Raw genomic sequence first — 23780 nt, 5'->3', positions numbered from 1 at the left:
TCCTTGCAAAATCTGTCCTGAAAGTTCCGTCCCTCCCTGTCTGTTGAGATCGTGAGTTCTCTGCTGAATTATACCACCTTGAAATTTTCTTTCAGTTTCTACTTGGAACTGCACCATTTTCTTATCTTTTTCATTTTTCTCTAATTTCCTGTCCTTCAGACATTCAGAGACTCTTCACTTCCTTAGGAAATGTGGTTCTTGAGTCCTTTGAGAATCACTTAGAGGACCAGGGCCAGTCCTGTGGAGGGACAGGGCCAAACCTCTTTTGTAAAAAAGAATTAAGGGGAAACAAGCTTTTTTTTTTTCCTCTGTTTCCTACTTGTTTCTCTGCTGTGTCTTTAGTTTGTTGGAAGGCCTATAAGTCAGTAGATAAAACCTTCATTAGTAGTAATTCAGTGTTAAGTCTTTCCTAGTTTATATCTGTTTCTTGATTAGAATTCTAGGTTAGCAGATATATGCAAGTCTTCTCAAACTTTTACATTTGCAATTTGATTTTCAGTAGTGTTTACGTGTGAAAGCTCTCCTTGTATATTTTGAAAGGGGAAGTCATATGTTATGTTTGTTATATTATGAAAGGTATGCTTTTGTGGGTTCATGAATACAGTGAAAGAACAACTGTATTTCTGAGACGAGATACACAAAAGAAAAAAGTCCAGAGGAATGAAACTGTTTAGAAAAAAACAAGTGAGTGAAGATTAACCTTGCCTGTTCCTTTTCTAATGAAAGTTCTCTGATTCATTTAAGTATACTATAAAAGAAAATGTGCATCACAGTTCAGGCTTGCGATCAATGCCCAAGTATCTGCATAAATGGAGATTGGAGACTTTGGAAATGCCAAGTAATAGAAAAACTGGTAATACTATTGTTTCAGACCCTAGAATGGTTCCCATAGCAGCTGTCCCATACTCTTAGGACTTGCAGTTTCAGGAAAATTTAGTTATCTCAACTTGTCCCTATGAAAAAATAGCCAATCTGGAAGACTGCACCACCCTCCACGAGCTAGTTGCATTTATTTGGATGCTGTGCATAGACTAATAAACCTAATAAGAACCTGGGCTGAGTTGTGACAAGTTCAGTTTCGGAGGAGTTAGTGTATATCTAGTCCAAATTGGAAGATGTACTGAAATGGGATATTTTTGCAGATGGTATCATAGAATGATTTGGGTTGGAAGGGACCTTTAAAGGTCATCTAGTACAAATATTCCTGCAATAAGCAGGGATATCTTCAACTAGACCAGGTTGCTCAGAGACCCATTCAGCCTTACCTTGAATGTTTCCAAGGATGGGGCATGTACCACCTTTCTGGGCAACCTGTTCCAGTGTTTCACCCCCCTCAGCATAAAACAATTTCTTCTTTATATCTAACCTAAATCTACCCTCTTTCAATTTAAAACCATTATTCCTTGTCCTATCGCTACGGGATGTAGTATGGAAAGGCCCCACTAAGGTTTCCTGAAAGCCTTCTCCTTCCCAGGCTGAACAACCCGAACTCTTTCAGCATGTTCTCATAAGAGAGGTGATCCATCCCTCTTATCATTTTTGTGGCCTTCCTCTGCTTCAACATATCTTTCTTGTGCTGAGGACTACAAAAGTCAACACAGTACTCTGGGTGGGGTATCACCAGAGCAGAGGGGCAGAGTCACCTCTCTCGACCTGCAGCCTTCTTTTGATGCAGCCCAGGATATGATTTGCCTTCTGGGCTACAAGCGTACATTACTGGTTTTTCATCCACCGATACCCCCACGTACTTCTTGGCAGGGCTGCTTTCAATCCTTTTATCCCCCAGCCTTTACTGATACTGAGTTCTGGCCCAACCCAGGCGCAGTTGGCCTGGTTGAGGTTCACAAGGTTCATACAAGGCTACTTCTTGAGTTTGTCTAGGTCCCACTGGATGGTATCCTGTCCCTCAGGCATGTCATCTGCAAACTTGCTGACGGTGCACTTGATCCCACTGTTTATGTTGTTGATGAAGATACTGCACGGTACTGGTCCCAGTATGGTTCCTTGAGGAAAAGCACTTGTCACTGATCTCCATGTGGACTTTGAGCCAATGATCACTACCCTCTGGATTTAAGCATTCAGCCAATTCCTTATCCACTGATTGGATATCCACTGATGGATCAAATCCATACCTCTCCAGTTTAGAGAGAAGGATGGGGGGTGGGGGAGGCGCAGTCACATCCTTATCTTTTTCATTTTTCTCTAATTTCCTGTCCTTCAGACATTCAGAGACTCTTCACTTCCTTAGGAAATGTGGTTCTTGAGTCCTTTGAGAATCACTTAGAGGACCAGGGCCAGTCCTGTGGAGGGACAGGGCCAAACCTCTTTTGTAAAAAAGAATTAAGGGGAAACAAGCTTTTTTTTTTTCCTCTGTTTCCTACTTGTTTCTCTGCTGTGTCTTTAGTTTGTTGGAAGGCCTATAAGTCAGTAGATAAAACCTTCATTAGTAGTAATTCAGTGTTAAGTCTTTCCTAGTTTATATCTGTTTCTTGATTAGAATTCTAGGTTAGCAGATATATGCAAGTCTTCTCAAACTTTTACATTTGCAATTTGATTTTCAGTAGTGTTTACGTGTGAAAGCTCTCCTTGTATATTTTGAAAGGGGAAGTCATATGTTATGTTTGTTATATTATGAAAGGTATGCTTTTGTGGGTTCATGAATACAGTGAAAGAACAACTGTATTTCTGAGACGAGATACACAAAAGAAAAAAGTCCAGAGGAATGAAACTGTTTAGAAAAAAACAAGTGAGTGAAGATTAACCTTGCCTGTTCCTTTTCTAATGAAAGTTCTCTGATTCATTTAAGTATACTATAAAAGAAAATGTGCATCACAGTTCAGGCTTGCGATCAATGCCCAAGTATCTGCATAAATGGAGATTGGAGACTTTGGAAATGCCAAGTAATAGAAAAACTGGTAATACTATTGTTTCAGACCCTAGAATGGTTCCCATAGCAGCTGTCCCATACTCTTAGGACTTGCAGTTTCAGGAAAATTTAGTTATCTCAACTTGTCCCTATGAAAAAATAGCCAATCTGGAAGACTGCACCACCCTCCACGAGCTAGTTGCATTTATTTGGATGCTGTGCATAGACTAATAAACCTAATAAGAACCTGGGCTGAGTTGTGACAAGTTCAGTTTCGGAGGAGTTAGTGTATATCTAGTCCAAATTGGAAGATGTACTGAAATGGGATATTTTTGCAGATGGTATCATAGAATGATTTGGGTTGGAAGGGACCTTTAAAGGTCATCTAGTACAAATATTCCTGCAATAAGCAGGGATATCTTCAACTAGACCAGGTTGCTCAGAGACCCATTCAGCCTTACCTTGAATGTTTCCAAGGATGGGGCATGTACCACCTTTCTGGGCAACCTGTTCCAGTGTTTCACCACCCTCAGCATAAAACAATTTCTTCTTTATATCTAACCTAAATCTACCCTCTTTCAATTTAAAACCATTATTCCTTGTCCTATCGCTACGGGATGTAGTATGGAAAGGCCCCACTAAGGTTTCCTGAAAGCCTTCTCCTTCCCAGGCTGAACAACCCGAACTCTTTCAGCATGTTCTCATAAGAGAGGTGATCCATCCCTCTTATCATTTTTGTGGCCTTCCTCTGCTTCAACATATCTTTCTTGTGCTGAGGACTACAAAAGTCAACACAGTACTCTGGGTGGGGTATCACCAGAGCAGAGGGGCAGAGTCACCTCTCTCGACCTGCAGCCTTCTTTTGATGCAGCCCAGGATATGATTTGCCTTCTGGGCTACAAGCGTACATTACTGGTTTTTCATCCACCGATACCCCCACGTACTTCTTGGCAGGGCTGCTTTCAATCCTTTTATCCCCCAGCCTTTACTGATACTGAGTTCTGGCCCAACCCAGGCGCAGTTGGCCTGGTTGAGGTTCACAAGGTTCATACAAGGCTACTTCTTGAGTTTGTCTAGGTCCCACTGGATGGTATCCTGTCCCTCAGGCATGTCATCTGCAAACTTGCTGACGGTGCACTTGATCCCACTGTTTATGTTGTTGATGAAGATACTGCACGGTACTGGTCCCAGTATGGTTCCTTGAGGAAAAGCACTTGTCACTGATCTCCATGTGGACTTTGAGCCAATGATCACTACCCTCTGGATTTAAGCATTCAGCCAATTCCTTATCCACTGATTGGATATCCACTGATGGATCAAATCCATACCTCTCCAGTTTAGAGAGAAGGATGGGGGGTGGGGGAGGCGCAGTCACATCTCAAAAGCCTTACAGAAATCCAGATAGATGACATCTGTAGCTCTTCCCTTCCCCACTGATGTAGTCACTCCAGTAGAACACCACTAGGTTGGTCAGGTAGAACTTGCCCCTGATGAAGCCATGCTGGCTGTCTTGAATCACCTCCCTGTCCTCGATGTGCCTCTGATCTTCCCAGGCACAGAGGTGAGGCTGACAGGTTGGTAGTTCTGAGGGTCCTCCTTTCTACCCTTTCTAAAAATGGGTGCAGTGTTCCCTTTTTCCAGTCACTGGCATCTTTGCCTGACTGCCATGACTTTTCAAATATCATAGAGAGTGGCTTTCTAACTACATCAGCTAATTCTGTTGGGACTGTGCAACGCATTTTGTCATGCCCCATAGACTTCTCTGTGTTCAGGTTCCTCAGGTGGTCACAAGCCTGATCTTCTCTCAGGTCCCTGCTTGTGTTACATCTACTCGAGAGGTGTGGGGAGAGAGGTTGTCAATGATGACAGAGGCAAAAAAGTTGTTGAATACCTCATCTTTCTCCTCATCCGTTGTTATTAGTTTGCCAGTCATGTTCATTGGGAGCGTGTGCTTTCTTTGACTTTCTTTTTCTGGCTGACATACCTGTAGAATACCCTTCTATTATTCTTTGCATCCCTTGGAAATTCAGCTCCAGTTGCACCTTGGCTTTCCTGAGGCCATCCCTACACAACTGAGAGGTGTCCCTATACTCTTCCCAGGATACATATCCCCACTTCTGCTGTCAGGTTCTGCTTTCATTGACTTGGTAAGATCAAGGTTTGGTTTCACTTCTGCAAATGGATCTACTGCTCTGGTGCTCGACTGGAACAAAGTGCTCTGTGAGATCTGTATTTAGCGTGCAAAGCTATGAGGTTTAGTCTACCTCTACTAGCAACAATATTGTCATCCTAAATCTGTAAATACAGTGCAGAATGCAAACTTACTATGCTGCATATGATTGTACTGTCATATTGTCTGAGAGGTAGATGGCACTATAGGTACAGAAATTGTTTCATTTTAGGTCATAAGAACGAGTGCATTAATACCAAGATTTCATGAACTGCTGATCTTTGAGAAAAAGCTATTTTCCTCCCTCCTTTTATTTTTTCCTTAAATTTTTGAGTTGTAACTTCAAAGTGAGTCAGGATGAGATGTAGCAGTGTATATTAAGAGTGCTGTTCCTGGAGGGGTGAGGTGTGGAAGTGCAAATATTTTACTTTGAGATAGCATGGTGGTGTGTATGCATATGAAAACAGTTCAAAAAACATGCAGCTTTATAATTAATGACTACTTTAGCAACTTCTGCTAGGACATTTTATAAATATTGGAGGTCTGTTCCTCAATACTATTTTTCCTATGGAAGTTTAACTGTAGTGTACTCTGTGAAAGTTAGAATTAAAATGGCACATAGATATCCATTTTTTGAAAGTTTTCTGTTACTTTAAAACGTATCCAACTTTGGAATGTTTTTTTGTCTTAAGTTCATTGCCACCAAACACTTTACCTCTGTATGTGGCCATGGTTAAAACAAAGAGGCTTAGTATCTTAATGGTATATAGTTCCTGTAATATCATCTGTGCAAGCTCAATGGTACAAAAAATATCATGTTGACCTAGTAGAAATTGCTATTCTAGTGAATTCCAGAGTGTGATTGTGTGTCATATGTTTTATTAGGAAGACTCTGGCTAGGTACAGATGCCTTAATTATAGTGCATCAGTTTCCTGTATCAGGAACCTTAATGAAAGATATTGGAAACTGTATTCTGCCTGACCAGACATTATGCCTATGGGATGTAAAACTTTCTGTAAATTTTAGTAAGGTGCTTTTCTGTGACTCTATAAAAATCAGCTTTTTTTTCATTATGCTACTTTTATTTCTTTTTAACTATGAATGCCCTTGTTATCAGTCTGTAGAAGCTGCCTAGTGAAATATTTGGAGGAAAACAACACCTGTCCAACCTGTAGAATTGTTATACATCAGAGCCACCCATTACAGTATATTGGGTAAGTATGAAATCAAAAGTGCAACAAGCTTCACTCTAGACTGTTTCAGCCTCTTTAATACTCTACATGTTTTTCCTAAATTTTCTGACTTGCTTATCAGCATGTTAAACATTTAAAGGGAAGGTTGATGGTGATTGAGGAGGTATGGGATCAAACTTTGCTATGAATCTGCAACTCCTTGATATCTGTTAGCTTCATACAGACTTAAAAGCAAGAAAAGTATGCACTTTACTGTTTAGTTTCTGTGTAAGTTTTAATGGAATTTAGTAATTTCTCATTTTGTATGCTTGGGTTATTAAAGTTACATAAATGAAACATTTGTAGAAATCATACTTTTACAAAATCCTCAAACTAATTAGTCTCAGTTGAACCTTGCTTTTCAGTGTCTGACAGAGTAGCAAGAGAAATAATTGTAAGTTTTACTGTTTTGTTAATATTTCAAATCTTTTTTAGTTGATAGGAACAGGTAAGAATATGGCAGCAAAAATTTTAGACCAGTAGCTTTAATCTCTAGAATGCAACACTCTTGTCCTTTGATCCCCACTCAGGCTGCTCTCACTTTCTGTCTGAGTATGAATGTAGTATTATTCATCTGTTTCCTTTTTTAGTAAGTATTTTTTGGTTTTGTTTAGTTTTTTGTTTCCAGAAAAGACATTCCCTTTCTTTTCCTTCAGTGCTTTCCTTTAATTCTACTTAACTGTAGTAGCTTTTGCTGATGAAAATCCATTGTGACAGCTTATTTGCACTATTTGTTGCATATCAAGTAGTGCTTTGCCTGCTTTTATAAGAGTTTGCTTTGATGTAGCAGTTTTCAATGTGCCTTTCTCAGTTTTATGACAACTTCTGAAGCAATGCTTGTAGAAAATGAGTCTGATTTCACTTTTACTGAAAACTGTCAATGTTCTATATACACTTGCATTGCTTAAGCTGATCCTGGTTCAGGAGCCTGAAATTAGTTAAGCCATCTCTGCATTTGAAGAATATTAGTGTACACTGATAATGCATTATACGATACACTGATAATACCCTCTATGAGTGTATGCTTTGAAGGGACAAGTAGATGCCGGGCAAGAATGTGTAAAAGACACTTAGAATCATAGAATGGTTAGAGCTGGAAGGGACCTTAAAGATCATCTAGTCTCAATCCTCCTGCCACGGCAGGGACATCTTCCACTAGACCAGATTGCTCACAACCCCATCCAGCCTGGCCTTGCACAATTCCAGAGATGGGGAATCTGTAACATCCCTTGGCAACCTGTTCCAGTAAAGAATTTCTTTCTAATATCTAATCTAAATCTACTGTCTTTCAGTTTTTTTAAAAGTGTTACTCCTCATTCTATCACTACACTCCCTGATAAAGAGTCCCTCCCCATCTTTCCTGTAGGCCCCCTTTAGGGTCTAGTATTGTGGCTGCTATAAGACCTCCCCAGAACATTCTCTCCTCAGGATGAACAACTCCAGCTCTCTCAGCCTGTTCCCATTGGAGAGGTGCTCCAGCCCTCTGATCATCTTTGTGGCCCTCCTCTGGACTTGCTGCAACAGGTCCATGTCTTTCTTATGTCGTGTTCCCTAGAGCTGGACACAGTATTCCAGGTGGGGTCTCGCCAGAGTGGAGTAGAGGGGCAGAGTCCTTTGTAGAGGGCAAGAATCCCTTGACCTGCTGGCCAGAAGGAGCCAGGAGACAGCATCAAATTAAGAGTAGCTGGAGAGGAGTTTGATATTTGTCTTTAGTCATTCAATACAGTTCAAAGGAACTAGTTATAAAATACTGGCCCTTCAAGACTGAAACAGCCTTTGCCCAACCTACTTTTGTTTATATACTTTTCTTAATAAATAATTGACAGTCAAGAATTTCACAATATGTCTTACAATGTATATTTGCACTCCTATTCACCTCTATCTTGAAAATAGGTAAACCAAATGTGTCTCCTATTTCACATTTCTAAATGTTGTTAAATTCTCATTCTTTGATTCATTTATGTTGAAATATATTTGGAGATGTTCCAGCAATCCATATGCGACACTTGAAAATCCCAGCCTGTGCAAATGGGATTGCTATTGGCTGAAATTACTTGAGTTTAAAATTAAAGATACTTTGAGTCTTCTTCTGGTAGTATGTAAAAGATTGTAATGGTGATTGTAAATCGATTCATTTGTCACCATTTCTGTACTTGTTCACTGGTCTCCACTGCTGTGAAGTGCTCATGTCAAGTGATGAGAAGCCCGAGACTACTCTTGTAAGCCTCTTCTATATAAGTCAGATTTGGTATTTGTTATTGCAAGCTCTCTTGGGGTAATGACCTTGCAGCAGCTGAGACAGACATTTGAAAAGTTTCTGATTTCATTTATCAGTTGGAACTTAGGGGAATATTCTTGTTTCTTCCAAACAGTGACCTATGTTAGACTAAAATGGAATGCTTTTTAGGTGAGCTGTAATTAAAGTTTAAAATCTTAACCAGAACTGCTGCTCCAGTTGCAGTGGAATTATTACCTTTCTCGTTCTTGAACCACGCTACTTATACAGGCTTCTGAGCTAGATGCTGCTGGTCACAGTTAAAATGTTGGCTTTTAAAAGCGAAGTAAAACTGTATTCTTGTAATCTTTTTCTGTGGACTGTTTTCTTGTGTTTTCGGAAAAGCATAATAAAGATAACTGAGTAATCTAGCCATCTGAGAGATGAGTCTGTAGAGGTAAGAAACAGATTATCCTTGATTCTTTTTCTTTTTTTTTAAAAATAATTAGTTTACCTCAAAGTTGTAAAAAAAAAAAACTTTGCTATTATTAGTGACATACTTGTTTTCATCCAGGAGGCCATGTTCTCCTCATGTCCAAGACTATTCTCCCTCAAACTTCCACTGGGTTTCTGTGTTAGCCTGTACTTGTTCATAATTTGTTTCATGTTGTTGTTCTCTCTTGTTTGATATAAATACTGATTTGAGAATTGAAATTCTTCTTAGGTAAATTTAGAGATTTTACATCAATTTAGTACTGGAATTTTTTTAAGATAAATGTTTTGAATCAAGATGGTTGACTTAAACTTTTGATTTTGTTTTTTTTGTTGCTAGTCATGACAGAACAATGCAAGATATTGTTTACAAACTTGTGCCAGGCCTCCAAGAAGGTAAGTGGTGGTATCACCTTTTTTAGAAATAGATTTGTGCATACTTTTTTAACACATTAAAAAAAAAAGTTTCAAGGGATGCAAATCCGGGGGTGATGGAACTGAGGAAAAATACAATCGAAAACCGTATTCCTTCATTTGTGTGATTTCTAGTGATTAGTTTAATTTCATACCTGTACTAACAGCACTTGGGGGTGGGGGTGGTGGGAGGAAAGATAGGATATTTCTTTGAAAAGTATTATGTAAAGCAGAATAGTAGTTCAGCTTTTGAATGTTGGCACACTGTAACTCTCATTTGTTCTTGTGTGTGCTTAACTGTGTGCTTAAACCTGTTGTGCTAGCTCTCTAGAATTCTCAGAAGTAGAGTGTAATGCAGAACAGCTTTTAGTTTCAGTGAGGTTTCTGCTACTGTGTGAGTCCTTTCTTAGCAGGTAACTTTCAATGTGTGTTTTCATAATCCTCTCTGAGACTGGATCTGTTGAACTAAAGAAGTACTTTATAATAGCTGCTCAGTAATTTTTTGTTTTAATGTATGTTACAAATTTTATTTAAATTGAGTATTCTAATCCATTTAAACTGCAAAACCAAGACATTATCAAACATCAATAAGATTTAAATAGATTATTAAAAAATATGTCTAGCCTATTGAAAATCAGAACTATAAATAAAAATTCAAAAACAATGGTTTGACTGAAATGTTGTGGGAGGCATTCAAAGTAAGGTATAGTGTTTTAAATACTATCTCATTCTAATAGCACTGCTGTAGTAGTAGCTATATATAGATGATGGTGGTATTCTAACTGAAAAGTTAGATGAGGCGTGACTTGATACAATTGCAGAGATGAAAGAGCAGTAAATATGGACAATACCACTATTTGTTGGCAAGCCTTTTCACTTAAGAGGGAAGGGATTTGGAATAACTTCGTAAATATTGCATTAGAACTTTATTACAGGGATTAATATTTACAATTTTAAACAGCGGAAATGAAAAAGCAAAGGGAATTTTATCACAAACTGGGCATGGAAGTTCCAGGGGACATCAAAGGGGAGACTTGTTCTACAAAACAGCACCTAGATTCCCATCGAAATGGTAAATGGTCCTTTATTTATTCTGTCTTGGGAGGGTGATGGCTAGTAAATTACCCAGCTTCTGGACTGCTAGCAGTTCAACTGAAGGTTGTGCTCTGTATGTATTCCTCTCTTTCATGTGTGGGGCTGTTGGCAGCTAGTGTTGCCTTAGCAGATAAGCACAATTTGGGAAAAACAAAGTTCATTCTGTATTGCAGTCCTGAACTATGCTGTTTAAATCATATTAGAATTAGAAGCTGCTGCTGAGTGTTATCCCATTATCTGTTTTCTTATCTAAGGTGAAACTAAACCAGATGAAAATTCAAACAAAGAAACTTCTGAGGAAAAACAGGAAGAAGATAATGACTACCACCGAAGTGACGAACAGGTGAGCTCGTTAAGGCGTGGTTTAGTTTTACTTTGTATTTTACCTTTAGTGGTTTCGTAAGCTAACAAAAAAATAACTGTTTCAAGCTACTTTTCCTGTCCTCCAATACAAACAAGATGCAGTGTTGTCCAATGCTTGTGTGTAAGCAGGAGTTTCATCTTTGGGTTTTGGCAGGAATGGAGAATATGTTACAGACATTTGCATTATGATTTGATAGCTCTGACTGTTTATGAGTTTCCAAAGTGTTCATTTGCTTTCAAAATAAATTCAGGTAATTTGCCCCCACTTCTGAAGGTTTATATCCCGGTGTTACTGTTATACATTGAGCTGAATATGTATGAATAATTGTGAATAAAACTTTTTATTCTTTTACTAACTCACTATTTATTTTGTGTTAAACCTCTAATACTAAGACAATGTTAGTCCTATACCATAATAATACGAAGGCCAGGAAGTTCACCATTAAGTTTTAAATACAAAACAGGTTTGAAAGTGAAATCTCCTTTTAGGATAAACAGCCATCCCTTTTATGTATCCCCGTTATATGTGTCCAGAGTAAATTAATTTTCTTTTCAATTATAATGTAAGGGAACTTTCAAAGGGATTGTACCTAGTACTAGATCCTCTAAGTGCATAAAGTAAATAATCACAAAGAGCTTAGACTAAGTAATGAGTAGCTGTATGAGAAAATAAGTGAGAATCTAAGCACAGAAATTAGAGAGACCTTTTGGAGGGATAATCTTTAGAATTTTAAAAACGTGTTATGTCATTTGTATCCATTCTTCTTAAACTTTAAATTCTCATTTAAATGTGTGTTAAAATTCTGTTATGCAACTGCTAGATCCAGTTTATTAAAAGCAAGAAGTTATATTAGAAGCAATCATTAAAAATTCACAATAATGTTCTTACTGTTTATCTCACTCTAGCTTTTGACATAGGTCCCTCTTGAGCTACTGGCAGCTGTGAATTTGGACTGGAGCAGCCAGAAAAGAAAAAAAATTTTTCTTTAACTTCTTTGTCAGTCTGTTTTGGTTGCAGTAGTGCTTGTCACTAAACTGACAAGATGTTAGAATTTTTCTTTTTTTCATAGGACTACAGACATTTGAGTTTAAGGAATACTAGTACTGTACTTTTTCATTTTGTTGCATTAATAAAGACTGCATGTGGAATACTGAATAATGAGGACTGCACAAAAATTGCTCCAGCCAACCCTAACTGCTTTCTTTTTCTTGAAGGTAAGCATCTGCTTGGAATGCAATAGCAGCAAATTGCGTGGATTGAAACGGAAATGGATTCGCTGCTCAGCACAAGCAACAGTCTTGCATCTAAAGAAATTCATTGCCAAAAAACTTAACCTCTCTTCTTTTAATGAGGTAATATTTTAATTTAAAAAATGATTTTGCAGATATAAAAACCTTTTGAAAAGTGTGGGATTGCTCCTTTGCAAAGGAATGTCTTTTAGCCTGATTTTATTTTCAGAAAATTGTATGTTATGTAGCTATTTTCTTGTCCTTTCTTGGGTCTATACAGGACTTGGCACTTAGTTTGCAGTGTATCTTTTCATGTTGAAATATAGTTGGGCTAAAAGCCTTGGTTATGTGCTTGTGCATGTGTTGAAATGGACCCTAGCAGGGTGCTTTGTTTGACAGCTTGTAGTCAGGTATACCATACCCTTTCAGAGATTTCACACTCAGTGCAGGAGACAGGCAGTAACCAACACTACGGAAGCTCAGTTTAAGAGAAAGCACTGCAAATATTTTCTTCCTTTATGTGGTCTCAGTGAAGCTCAACTGTTAAGTTGCTGCCTACCATGAGGAGGGTGTTATCAGATACCGACTTTTCCCTTCCTTTGCAAGAAATACTTGGAATCATGAGAAGAACTTATGGTACACAAAGAAAGGCAATTCTTTGTACTTCTTCTAGTTCATATTGGAAGTTAGGTGGTGAACTTATGAATGCAACCTCTGTTTACCACTTTGGTGGGTCTTTATCACAATCTCCAGACATCTCAATTGACTCTCAGCTTGACATCTCCCAATGCCACATTATGTCACCAATTCACTGAATTGCATTGAGATTTTTCATTCCAATCAAATCATCTGCTTTCCAGTCCAATGTATCAACAGCTTTCTGCTCAAACTTTTCAACAGCCAATTTGCATCTGTACCACTTCCTAGCTTCTGTACATTTCAAACCAACATTCTGTCTTATGGTCGGAGAATGTCCCCAGACTCTGCTAGTCTTCCTCAAACTCCTCACTTGTATCTCCTCACTTGTCCTAAGCTGGCTTGGAAGTGGTAGACTCCTGGCAGTAGCCCAGCAGCGAGATAGCTACCGTCACTGTTCGAAAGGGATTATTTTGTGTGTGTGTGTTTAATCGCTCCATTCCGCTGTGCCAATCTATGTTTTAACAACCTGCTTGGCTTTTAGCAAAAGAACAAACTTTCCGTTCCTTTGCTATCCCTCCGTATCTTCTAAGAGTACATAAATTGTGGTGTAATCAGTACCAAGTAATGGGTACATAGTGAAAGGATTAAACTTGCGGGCACTTAGTTGATTGCTATAGACTATTGCAAGTTTGAGTTACTGTCAATTAGATAACCCTTGTAAGTGGACTGCATGTACATTCAACCCCTTTTGGGTTGTGTGGTAAAGTGTTTTTGATATAAGCCACCTTGGTGGAACTTAGCTGTTTATGTGCATGTTCCCTCTTTTAGTTCATGTTTAGCTGATTAGTAGTCATATGATCCTCATGATTTTATGTTTATATCCTCTTTGTTTATAATACCAAGATCCTTCAGCACTGTAAAGTAAAATAGTAAAATAGAAAGTAAAAATAGCTATTGAGTCTGGAAAAAAATCCCCATAAATATAGTATATGTGGCAGGTGGCAGACAGTTTCTTTAAAAAAAAAAAAGTATAATTGTAGCAGAAAGACACCTGGCTCAGGTTAAGTAAATAATTTTCATAGTATGGTAAGTAACATAGCTGTCTCTGACACTTGTGGATTCTGTCTCCTTGATCATTTTATTGGGCCTTTTTAAAAGCATGTAAAGCTGTCAGAAAAGGGCATTAATGCCACTTGGGAAGCTAAATGAAACAGTTAAGTCCAGTTCATACAGTATTGCCTAGATAGGCACAGACATGGTCTTTCAGCACTTTATGTTGAGAAAAGACATTCTCTTTTTCTTCGTGGTACTATTTTTGGCTGCAGAGCAACTGCAAGATGAATGGTTCCAGTGTCTTTGGAGAAGAGGAATCTTGTTACACATTTGTAGTGTTATCTGAAATATATTGTATCGTGTACTGTGTCTCAGTGCATTAACTGTCATCTTTGTTTTGTCAGCTGGACATATTATGCAATGAAGAGATTCTTGGCAAGGATCACACACTCAAGTTTGTAGTTGTTACTAGATGGAGATTTAAGGTATGGCACTGTTTCCAAGTAAATCCTGAAGTGGCCAAATAAAATGTTTATAAAATTGGCATAATCTGGAACTATATTGCAGTAGTTGCAAACTCAATAAAAAGATACTTTGATAGATACCTAATACAACATCCTTAAACATCAAGTATTAATTTTATTTCCAAAAAAATGAAGGAAAGGGGCATTAAGTATTAATTGCAAGGGAAAAGGGAACACTACATCAACTGTCAAATTAAGTGTAGCAAAGGAAGTGGAAGCCACAAGAAAGTATTTTTAGCTATTTCAGGTAAAACTGGTTTTGATCCATGTAGGTGAGAAATTGATCGTGATGTAGAAAAGGCAGGAATTTTCAACATAGTTCTCTTCTAAGCTCAAGAAAGCTGTTTTACTTCTAAAGGAGAGGCAGTAATTGCAATGCTTGTCTGCCTTAATTAAGGAAACTTGTACTGGCATTTAGTAGGCATGAACAAGGCTGGTTAAAAGTGTTATAGTACATCTTTGACTTGCTTATTGTGGTTTCTTTAAACAACTTCCTTGAAACTCAATAGTAAACAGTGGGGCATTCATTCTGAGTATTATTACATTAATAATGGTAGCTTAAGTGAATTGGGTGTAAGAATTAATTGAAATATTGAACACTTAGGAGGCAAGTCACAACTACATAGTCAGTGTATGGATATCTGGTGATATTTGAACTAGGAGTTAGTATTCATAATGGATGAGCAAGACAGTCCGAGCTTACAGTGTACACTGAGGTAGAACTGCTTGATGGCTTGGCTGTGTACCTAGAAGAGATGCAGGTGGGAGTAGGGAAGCATTTTTCTATGTATGCAGGAAAATAATTCACTTGGATAAGAGTGACAGAATAGAAGTCAGTCTTTGAGATGCAAAGAGGTCATGAGTGGAATCCTACTGGAATCTGTGTTGTATGATGTTCCTGGGTGACCTGGAAACAGATTCGAGTAGTGCAGTAACACTGCACTGCCAACGTTTTGGTTATTTAGGATAGTGAAGACAGACTGATGACAAGAGATTGAAGCAAGCCTTTACAGTGCTGAGTGACAGGTGATTAACAAACACCTTAAGTTTAATGTAGGTAAATATAGAAGGATGCAATGAAAATGTTACGGATTTTTAGGAGGGGGGGGGGAACACAGAGAACCAAATAAGAGCTTAAAATTTATGTGCATCTGTACAAGTGTACTATTCACCTTAATCATGGAAATCTACACAATTGTGAGTCATACGGAAAAGAGAACCGTAGACTGCTCAAGTGAAAGAGGTGGGTGCTGTAAAATGAAGCTAGGAGGTGGGAGGTCCGGAACGAAAAAGAGTAAGCAGTTCTTTACATGAGACACATAACTCCTTGGTGCAGGATTTTGTGCATATTAGAAGTTTAGCTATTCATTTAAAAGCAATGGATAACTGGTAACTACAGAAGAGGAATCAAGTGAGAGCTGTTAAATATGCTGCTTTCTTGACATCTGCATTTCTCCCTTACTGGTAGTTACTGTTAAGTAAAACAGACCTGGTAGAACTGATCTTAAGGTGGTAAGCTCCTGAGACAAAAGGGGACAAAAGACAGTATTCTTCGTCTCTTGTTTGAGTTCCACAGATGAAATTGCATCTTGTCTTTGCCTTGGTGAGATTTTGACAGGTCAGATAGCTACTCTGATAGTTCATTTTGTGCTTTAGTTTATGCAACAAAAGTTTTGCCTACTGAACAGTTTAGTTCTGGTTCTGTTTCTTTAACTTACCTGATGTTTCTGTCTTGCAGAAAGCACCTCTACTGCTACATTACAGACCCAAAATGGACTTGCTGTAGGAGAACTTTATTGTCCTTCTGGACAGAGTTTTTTGCAGAGACTATCATCTGGCACCTTCTCAGTGCATCACTAGTTACATGACACAAACCAGCCGAATAACTTTGAGCGACTGTAGGGCTTTCATAGTGGACTGTCCTTCTGAATATTTCTTCTAGGAATGTGCTGCCTAGATTTCTGGACAGAAAATATTTATACTTTTTTGTACGGAAGAAAGAAGTCACAACTCAACAAGATGCTACCAGCACTAGGTTTACAGATACTGAAAACACTTCACAGTTCCATGTATCTCAGCCTGATTTATCTATTACGGTTACACAGAAATAAGTTAGAATGTTGTGGGGTAATTTAAAAATGTTACTTTTGACACCAAGTTGCATTTAGTTACGTCTCACATTCTGAATCTTTAAAATCTATATTTTTGCAAAGTGTTACTGTCTTATATAGTATGCCTGATTGCATTGGCTTTATTCAAGTTATTCTGTAGAGCATTGAACATACCTAATGATATAGTGACTGGTGATAATTTATTATGCTGCATTGAAAACTTCTGAAAATCTGGGAAACCAATAAGTTTGTCAGTTTTGCCCAGTTACTGCTCTCCCTCCCTTTGTGTTTTAGTAAAGTTTTGCTACTCCCCTATGCATGTTGATTTGGTAAGATTAATGGAAATCATTTCATTTGATTTTAATGTGCCCTAATATTGTGCTGTGGCATAAATTACACCACATAATGGCAAATACTCAAAAGTGCTAGATTTGTGAACTTCTTAAAAAATAAACATTTCTTACGTAGTTGTGGCTTGCAGAAATCAGTTTTTAATTTAGAGAGAATTTGCTCTCGCTAGCTATTGAAACACTGTCTCTTGGGCAACTTTGGGTGACATTGCACAGTTTTCATTTCTCTGATTAAAAATTCCTCAGATCATTATGTGCAGCTTTGTATTTCCTTTACCCATTTTCTTATGAAACCATAACATTTTCTTTAGCGCAATTCCTGGATGTCTTAGGGGAGGAGGCAGAGGGGGATATCAGACAAGATTATTTTAGCACCTTCTGGCCTTAACTGATAATTTCGCTTGCATCAGCCCTAATGGATGCAAGGTAATATGCATGCATGTATGTATGTATGCATACATGTATACACACATACAACTATATATGTTACTGAATGCCCATCACTAGCACTTAGCAGGGTCCACTGCACTTTCTGTAGGTTTTTTGAAAAAGTTGGCTTTTTAAGAACACTAGTTGAAAGTGATTTCTGCAAGCTGTATACAGTATAGCATATATAGTATGACTGTGAGAGTATTTGTCTGGCAGGGGTGTCAAGTCATTGGAAACAGGCTATGCCATATTACTGGCAGCTGGAAGTAGTTAACCTTCCAATTTTTGGAAGAGTTTTCCAGTCAGATAAAAATGCTAGTTGCTCTTCCTGTTATTAAACCCTAATATTTTTTTATAAATTGTCTTTGTATAACAAAAAAAGTTTGCCTGTAAATGCCTTGCTCTGTCTAGCTGTGCTCCTTCCCCTCTTCTGCTAGGAAGTATTACTTGTTACTCAATAACAGGAAGCTGATACTGCAAGAGGTTTATCCAAACACTTTAAATCCTCTTCGTCTTCTTGAGTTTTCAAAGCACCACATTCCTCAGCATATGTCCCGTAATTTCATTTTTTAGAGTCGTCAGTCCTCTGTTCTCAGCTCTGCTACTGCAGAAGGGATGCGCCAACTTGTCTTTACCTTTGAAAAGAGGGTCCGGTCACAGGTGTGAATGGCAAGGAAATCAAAAGTGTCTGAGCAGAGAATGAAAGGGAGCCTGTTGAACTGTGGAGGTGGAAAAGAGAGCTGTACAAAGCCCAAAAAGTGCTGCTGTCCTTGCAGATAAGGTTATAGGATAACTGCATTTGAATGTTTGGGTAAGGCAGAACTCCATATCTGGGCTGGGTGGCTGGGTTTGTGTGGGAGATGTGTGCATGCATATGAGCAATGGAACCAAACTTGGCTCTGGTTTTGTCATGCTGTTTGTGAACTCAGATAAATTTATTTTAGGGTTTTTTCTGTCTTTAAAATTACTTGAACTGGCAGAAGATAACAAATGAGATTATGGGTCTGCCATTTTTATAATCTTTTCATGAAACAGCAAATACAGGTGTTACGGATGTGTACACAAACTGACCTACTTGGCCTTTCTAGAGCTGCTTATGTGGTTGTTACTGTCCTAGTGTAAATAAGGGACTGCGTCTAACCACTGAGGCACTGAGAATATGAATAGGGCTAGAAGTGTCCACCCTCTGTGCACCCTGAGTACACAGACACTGGCTGTACCTGATCTAGACATAAAATTAAAGCTGCCAGACAGCAATCTGATTAATCACCTTGATCAGGGTATACATATACATAAAAACAATATATATATATATATATATGTGAGATCTGTCTACCTCAGTGTGTGTACTGCAGAAACTTTTTGTACGACTAGGTATTGATCTAGTGCTGTTAAAGGACACTGGGATATTAATACTTTCCTCTGTACTTGTGCAACTGAGAAATGAGTTATGAACACGCAAAATCAGAAGCCTTTCAAATCTATCTCTTGCTGTAACAAGAGTACAGAACATATATTTGTAAGTTTATAACCATCTTTAGAATCACTTGAATTTGTTATGGTGCTATCAATATATTGAAAACTCTCTCTATGCCTATATGGATATATAAAATCAAGACAGTATTAATATTTACAGCTGGATCTTTTGCTCATAATTGTGTGTAACTGCTTTTGCAATGTGCTTAATCTGATAAAACCTCACTAGTAAAAAGGGGAAAAAAAAAAAACTCAACCAAATACAAAACCACTCAGTTATTTTTCTAAACCACGTCACAACATCTTTGCTACAGAAACTCTTTCCCTCAGGAGGGATGTGACTGTGTCTGGACCATATATTTATTTCCTTTAGCCTTACTAAAAGACTACAATACAATTGAATTGAGGTGAGAGGCAGGTTTCCTTTGAGTCAGAGCCTTGTTTCACTTCTGTGGAGCTTAAGAGACAGTTAATTTATATCAAGATTATATTGGTTAAAATAATCCTGATAGTGTTTAAAGTTGTACTATAAGTTGGACTCAGTATAGATATCTCTTGGTTCTAGTGTGAGATCATGTTAATTTACTTTGGCTTTCATGAAGATGCTGTTACTGTGAAGTAGTTTTCACAATTACTTAAGCTGGTAAATAACTGCAGTAAAGAAGTATCTTGTTATCCTCATTATCCTCAGCAGCAGTGAGACTGATGAATCACCCAGGCTCAGAGTCTCATTAAATATAGTTTCATTAAAAATAGATAATTCAGATAGAATATATAATATTGAATTTAAATAAGATTTGGGGTTTTAAATTTTAACTTTATAAAATTATTTATTCTATTTTAAGCCTTCTGTCTTATTTTACCATCAAAGTATTTTTGGTTTCAATGGTCCAGCTTTATTTACGGGCATATAAAATGAAATTGTAAGATGTTTTTACAAGCTTCTTCCTTTTGCATTGAGTTTGAGTAGCTTTTATTTGTATGTTTTTGTTTTGTATGGATAAAGAGCATTACTTATGCTTTTGTGCAATAGGTTTAAAACATGCATTTATTAGGCATATTTTTAAATTGTAAATGTAGCGTCTACTTACCGTTAAATTTGAAAGGACTCTAGATGGCTTTTCTTACTTGTTCAAATGGGCGTTTATTTGGGGCTATAATTTGGGGGGGTTGTTTTTTGATTTGTTCTTTTTTTTTAATTTTAAGAGTGAAGAGTGGGATTAAAATCTGTGTACAATAACTGTCAGCAATATTTTAAAATAAATGATCTTGCAAGAAACCTTAATGTGAATTGTGGAAGCAATGGGCAAGACTTGCACCCTATCTGAAATTTTTTTGTGCCATTGTTATGTCTGGTATATTAGTGTACCATCAAACCTGGGAATATTTATTTTTAATGGCTGTGCAATAGTGTACGCAACACTATCACCTCTGGGGATATAGGACCGTGACAAATATCAGACTACAACTATGATGGTGCTATATTTTTTTCCAGTAGGCCATAAGCCTTTGAAAGCTTACCTGGCCCTCACTGTCTTTATAACAACATAGTCCTAGGAGATCCATTAATATTTTTTTTTCTACTGGATGATAAATATAACCATACAACTAGCCTATTTTACAGCATTATGCATCTTATCATTGAGCTAAATATAATAGGAAAAAGCCAACCAGTTTGTACATCAGTGAGATGAATCTTAGTAAGTATTTAAAAAGCATTTTGTGCAGAAGGCTTGACTGTACAGAAAAAATGAGTTTCTGTATTTCCTCAGGTAATTACTTCAGTTTGGATGTTTCACTGGAAATGTTAATGCAACCCACACTTCAGTTAGTCTGCCTAAAGTTTAACAACAGGGCAAAAACTTGTCCCATACACTAGAATCTCTACATAAGTTACTATTAACTAACATGTTGAGATCTGTTGTTGAAGTAAGACGTTGCAGAGAACACAACGTTAAGGAACATGTAACCTGCTTTGATCTCTGCTTTAGACAAAATTTGCAATCAGTACAAATGCTTTCTAGGAACTTGCGCCTTGCAGCAAGTCAACAGTAATGTTTTACTGTGGAGTTATGGTTTGTTTATATACAAATTAAAGCTCTGATCCTGGTATTTGATCCATATTTGATCATCCTTAGGGCTTCTTGGAAATCTTTCAAAGCCACAATGACCTGTCTGGATCCTAGTGGTAGGGTAGGAACTAAATGTCCAATTCTATAAACACCATAAACAATAAACTGAACTACTAATACCCTGGAAGCACACAGAAACCGGTGGGATTATTCACACAAAGGGTTAGGTGTGGCTGAAGGAAGGAGCCCTGATTTTTGAATACTGATATTCCAGGTTTTTTTATTTTTATTTGACAGTCGAAGCATTGGCTTAATGGAATCTTGAAATCAAGTTACTTATCTGGACAAAAGGAGAGTTTGTTCTTTCGTTCTACAACAAGATTATTTTATGGTTAAGGGACAGTAAGTCAGTGCAACTGCTAAGCCTTTATCCTCATATGTGACATAATAAAAGATTCTGGAACTGTCACAGTGTAAAACCATATTTTTGGCTTAGCTTCATTTGGAAGTTTACAATTTTTTATGCTTTGTGTTGCTGTGTGATTTTTGTACTATTGGTGGCTAGTTTTGTCTGAATAAGCCTTTTGGGATTATTGCTTAATGTTTTGATTTTATGATAGTGAAGCTTGTATCCAGTGTTTCGCCAATTAATATTATATGCTTGTTAATAAAAGCAGAGAAACTAACTGAAATACTGTCAGGCTGGAAGTTATTGTACCATTTCCTCCCAAGAACATAAGGGACTAGCTGCCATAATACTATAGTGCTGAACAAATACAGCGGGATTGAAACAGTCGTGGGGTGGCATTGCACTGGCATAACCAGCCTTTTTCTGAAAACACAAGCATGGCCCAAAGTATGACTCCACTGCACAGAACGGTCACGTGTCTGTGACAAGTGTGTGGCAAGTAACTGCCAGTCAGGAAGCTAAATGGCTTCAGCCACAGGGAGGAGAAACAGGGTTTCCCTGATGTCTTCCCATGTCTGCGGATGGAAAGGAACTTGCCCAATCTGTATGTGCTACTGTCAGTCTCATCCTTAACTGGTGATGTTGATGCATGGGGGACGACTGCAGCATTCTGGAATGCAGACAGTCACTTAGATACAAGACAAATTGGAAAACACATTCTTATTTTATGTTATGTTACTTTGGTGAGCTGATGGGAGGGAAAAAAGGTCTCTTACTTACAGGGTAGCTTTGATTAATGAACGGAATGTTTTCCCTTTGAAAAAATTGTGTGGTATATTGTGGTATTTGGCATTGGTGCTTGCCCTCTTCATGACTTCAAGAGCTTTTTTTCTTCAAGATCCTTGAGATTTATTTTAATACCTGAAAATATCAAAGGTATGGGGGAAATTTTAGGTAATTGAAGTGCCTAGTTGAGATAATACAGTAAAGCTGCAAAGCAGATGCTACAGTAGTAGCATATTTTCTTGCAGTATCTACATGCAGTAATGCAATTTTATAGCCTGTGAACTGCTCTATACATACTGACAGGGCTGGAAGGGCTCTTATTCCTGCTCTTGCCTTGTTAAGAACTGCCAAGTCAGTGCAGTCAGGGCGTTATTCATGCACATATTTCTTACTTGCACTGATAGTACCAATGTATAATTGTCCTGAGGAAATAAGGTGTTTGACACTTACTAGCTTCATTTAAATACCAGCACGAGAGACTTGATGCAGAAAGGTCCCTTTGCCTGTATATAGTCACTTAAAAGTGAATAAATGTTGTGACTAGTTGAGCAAGCATTACATTTTGTAAATATTCTATGCTCTCATTATTAGTGGTTCTAACATTTTCCTGAACTTTGTAGTATTGGTTGCTTCCATCAATCTGTGAACTAACAAGTGATGGTCCTGGCTCAGCCTGCTTCTTTCCTTCTTGCATTGTCAGTAACTATTACAGGAGTCAAGAGAATATGTGCTTGAGCAGAGGGCTTCTGTTCCATGGGAGTGTGGTTACAGATTTTCTGACCTCTGTAAATGCTGGAGTAGTTAAGAGATGACAGAAGCTTTCTTCTCCTGTGCAAGGAGAAGTACATAGTGCTGTACACAAGTTGTGGTCTCTTTCATTGGCACGTATATCATGAAGAAAATGCTCAGGTTTGCAGGAGGAATGACTTACATGTATACCTCGCTTCAGGAATGATTAAAGCACTGCCATCACCATGTGTTGTGAATGTGACCTTTGAAATGGTTGTGGCAAAAATTGTTTTGCAAGTCAATGTTTTTTATTGTCCTGTGTAAAATATACTTGTAGAAATTCAGACTGTTCTCTGGCTTTGATTTGGACAGAAAAAATAACTTCTTCAATGTTTTATCTTTTATTAGCATTATTTTGTGTTAGTTTGGAATGAGTAATTTAAAACTACACTGCAAAACCTTAGTTCAGTTCCATCATGTATTTCTGTTGTTATCTCCCCTCGTTACCTGAACATGGTGCTAATCTAATAGCTAAGAGTAAAAACAATCCAGTTTGACTGAAATTCCCAAAACTCAAAACAAGAAATTGCACTAATAGTCATGTTAGCTAGACATGAGAGCATAAACCTGGCCTGCAGCTAGTAGCAGCCAACTGCATTTTTTTCCCCAGAGGTAATTCAGCATGAGAAAGCTCTTAACTGGTATTTCTTGCTTTATATATAACTTATATTTTATATATATATGAAGTTATATATATATAACTTTATATTTTCTTATATCAGTGATTGAGTATCCTGCTATAAAAATCAGTTCTTACAAGTGTACTTGTACAACTTACTACTTACTCTTTTTGTGCAATAGCTTCTTTGGGCTTCCATTGAGGTTGGAGCAGTCAGAAAAAGTAATCTGTATTAATTGAATATGTAAACTTAAGATAGATAAATGCAGCTGTTCAATCCCTGGTGTAGACACTGTCACTCAGCATTAATTTGATCTCAACTCAGCTAAGCTTAATTCAGTACCACATCTGAATTGCACCTTTATGTAAAGAGTTCCTGCATGTCTTTAATTTCCAGCATCGACCTTTTTTACTTTTTTCTTTACTTGATTATTATTTTTTTAAG

General features: G+C 37.7%; 1 protein-coding gene across 3 annotated transcripts in view; it reads left to right on the top strand.

The window, feature by feature from the left end:
* Nucleotides 1-21424, top strand: part of PCGF3 (polycomb group ring finger 3) — a 52978-nt gene extending 31554 nt beyond the window's left edge. For 2 of the 3 annotated variants that reach the window (XM_014953831.1, XM_014953830.1), the window contains 7 exons: nucleotides 6155-6251; nucleotides 9317-9372; nucleotides 10352-10462; nucleotides 10740-10828; nucleotides 12064-12201; nucleotides 14175-14255; nucleotides 16033-21424. In XM_014953831.1, the coding sequence (XP_014809317.1) occupies nucleotides 6155-6251; nucleotides 9317-9372; nucleotides 10352-10462; nucleotides 10740-10828; nucleotides 12064-12201; nucleotides 14175-14255; nucleotides 16033-16080 (620 nt within the window). In that variant the 3' untranslated portion in view covers nucleotides 16081-21424. The remainder of the gene's footprint in view (nucleotides 1-6154; nucleotides 6252-9316; nucleotides 9373-10351; nucleotides 10463-10739; nucleotides 10829-12063; nucleotides 12202-14174; nucleotides 14256-16032) is intronic. The other variant, XM_014953832.1, reaches the window with a different exon arrangement.
* The last annotated feature ends 2356 nt before the right edge of the window (nucleotides 21425-23780 follow it).

The sequence above is a fragment of the Calidris pugnax genome, unplaced genomic scaffold, assembly GCF_001431845.1.
Source record: "Calidris pugnax isolate Ruff unplaced genomic scaffold, ASM143184v1 scaffold250, whole genome shotgun sequence".
Taxonomy (NCBI): domain Eukaryota; kingdom Metazoa; phylum Chordata; class Aves; order Charadriiformes; family Scolopacidae; genus Calidris; species Calidris pugnax.
The sequence above is the reverse complement of the archived record's forward strand: the minus strand, read 5'-3'. Positions and strand labels throughout refer to the sequence as shown.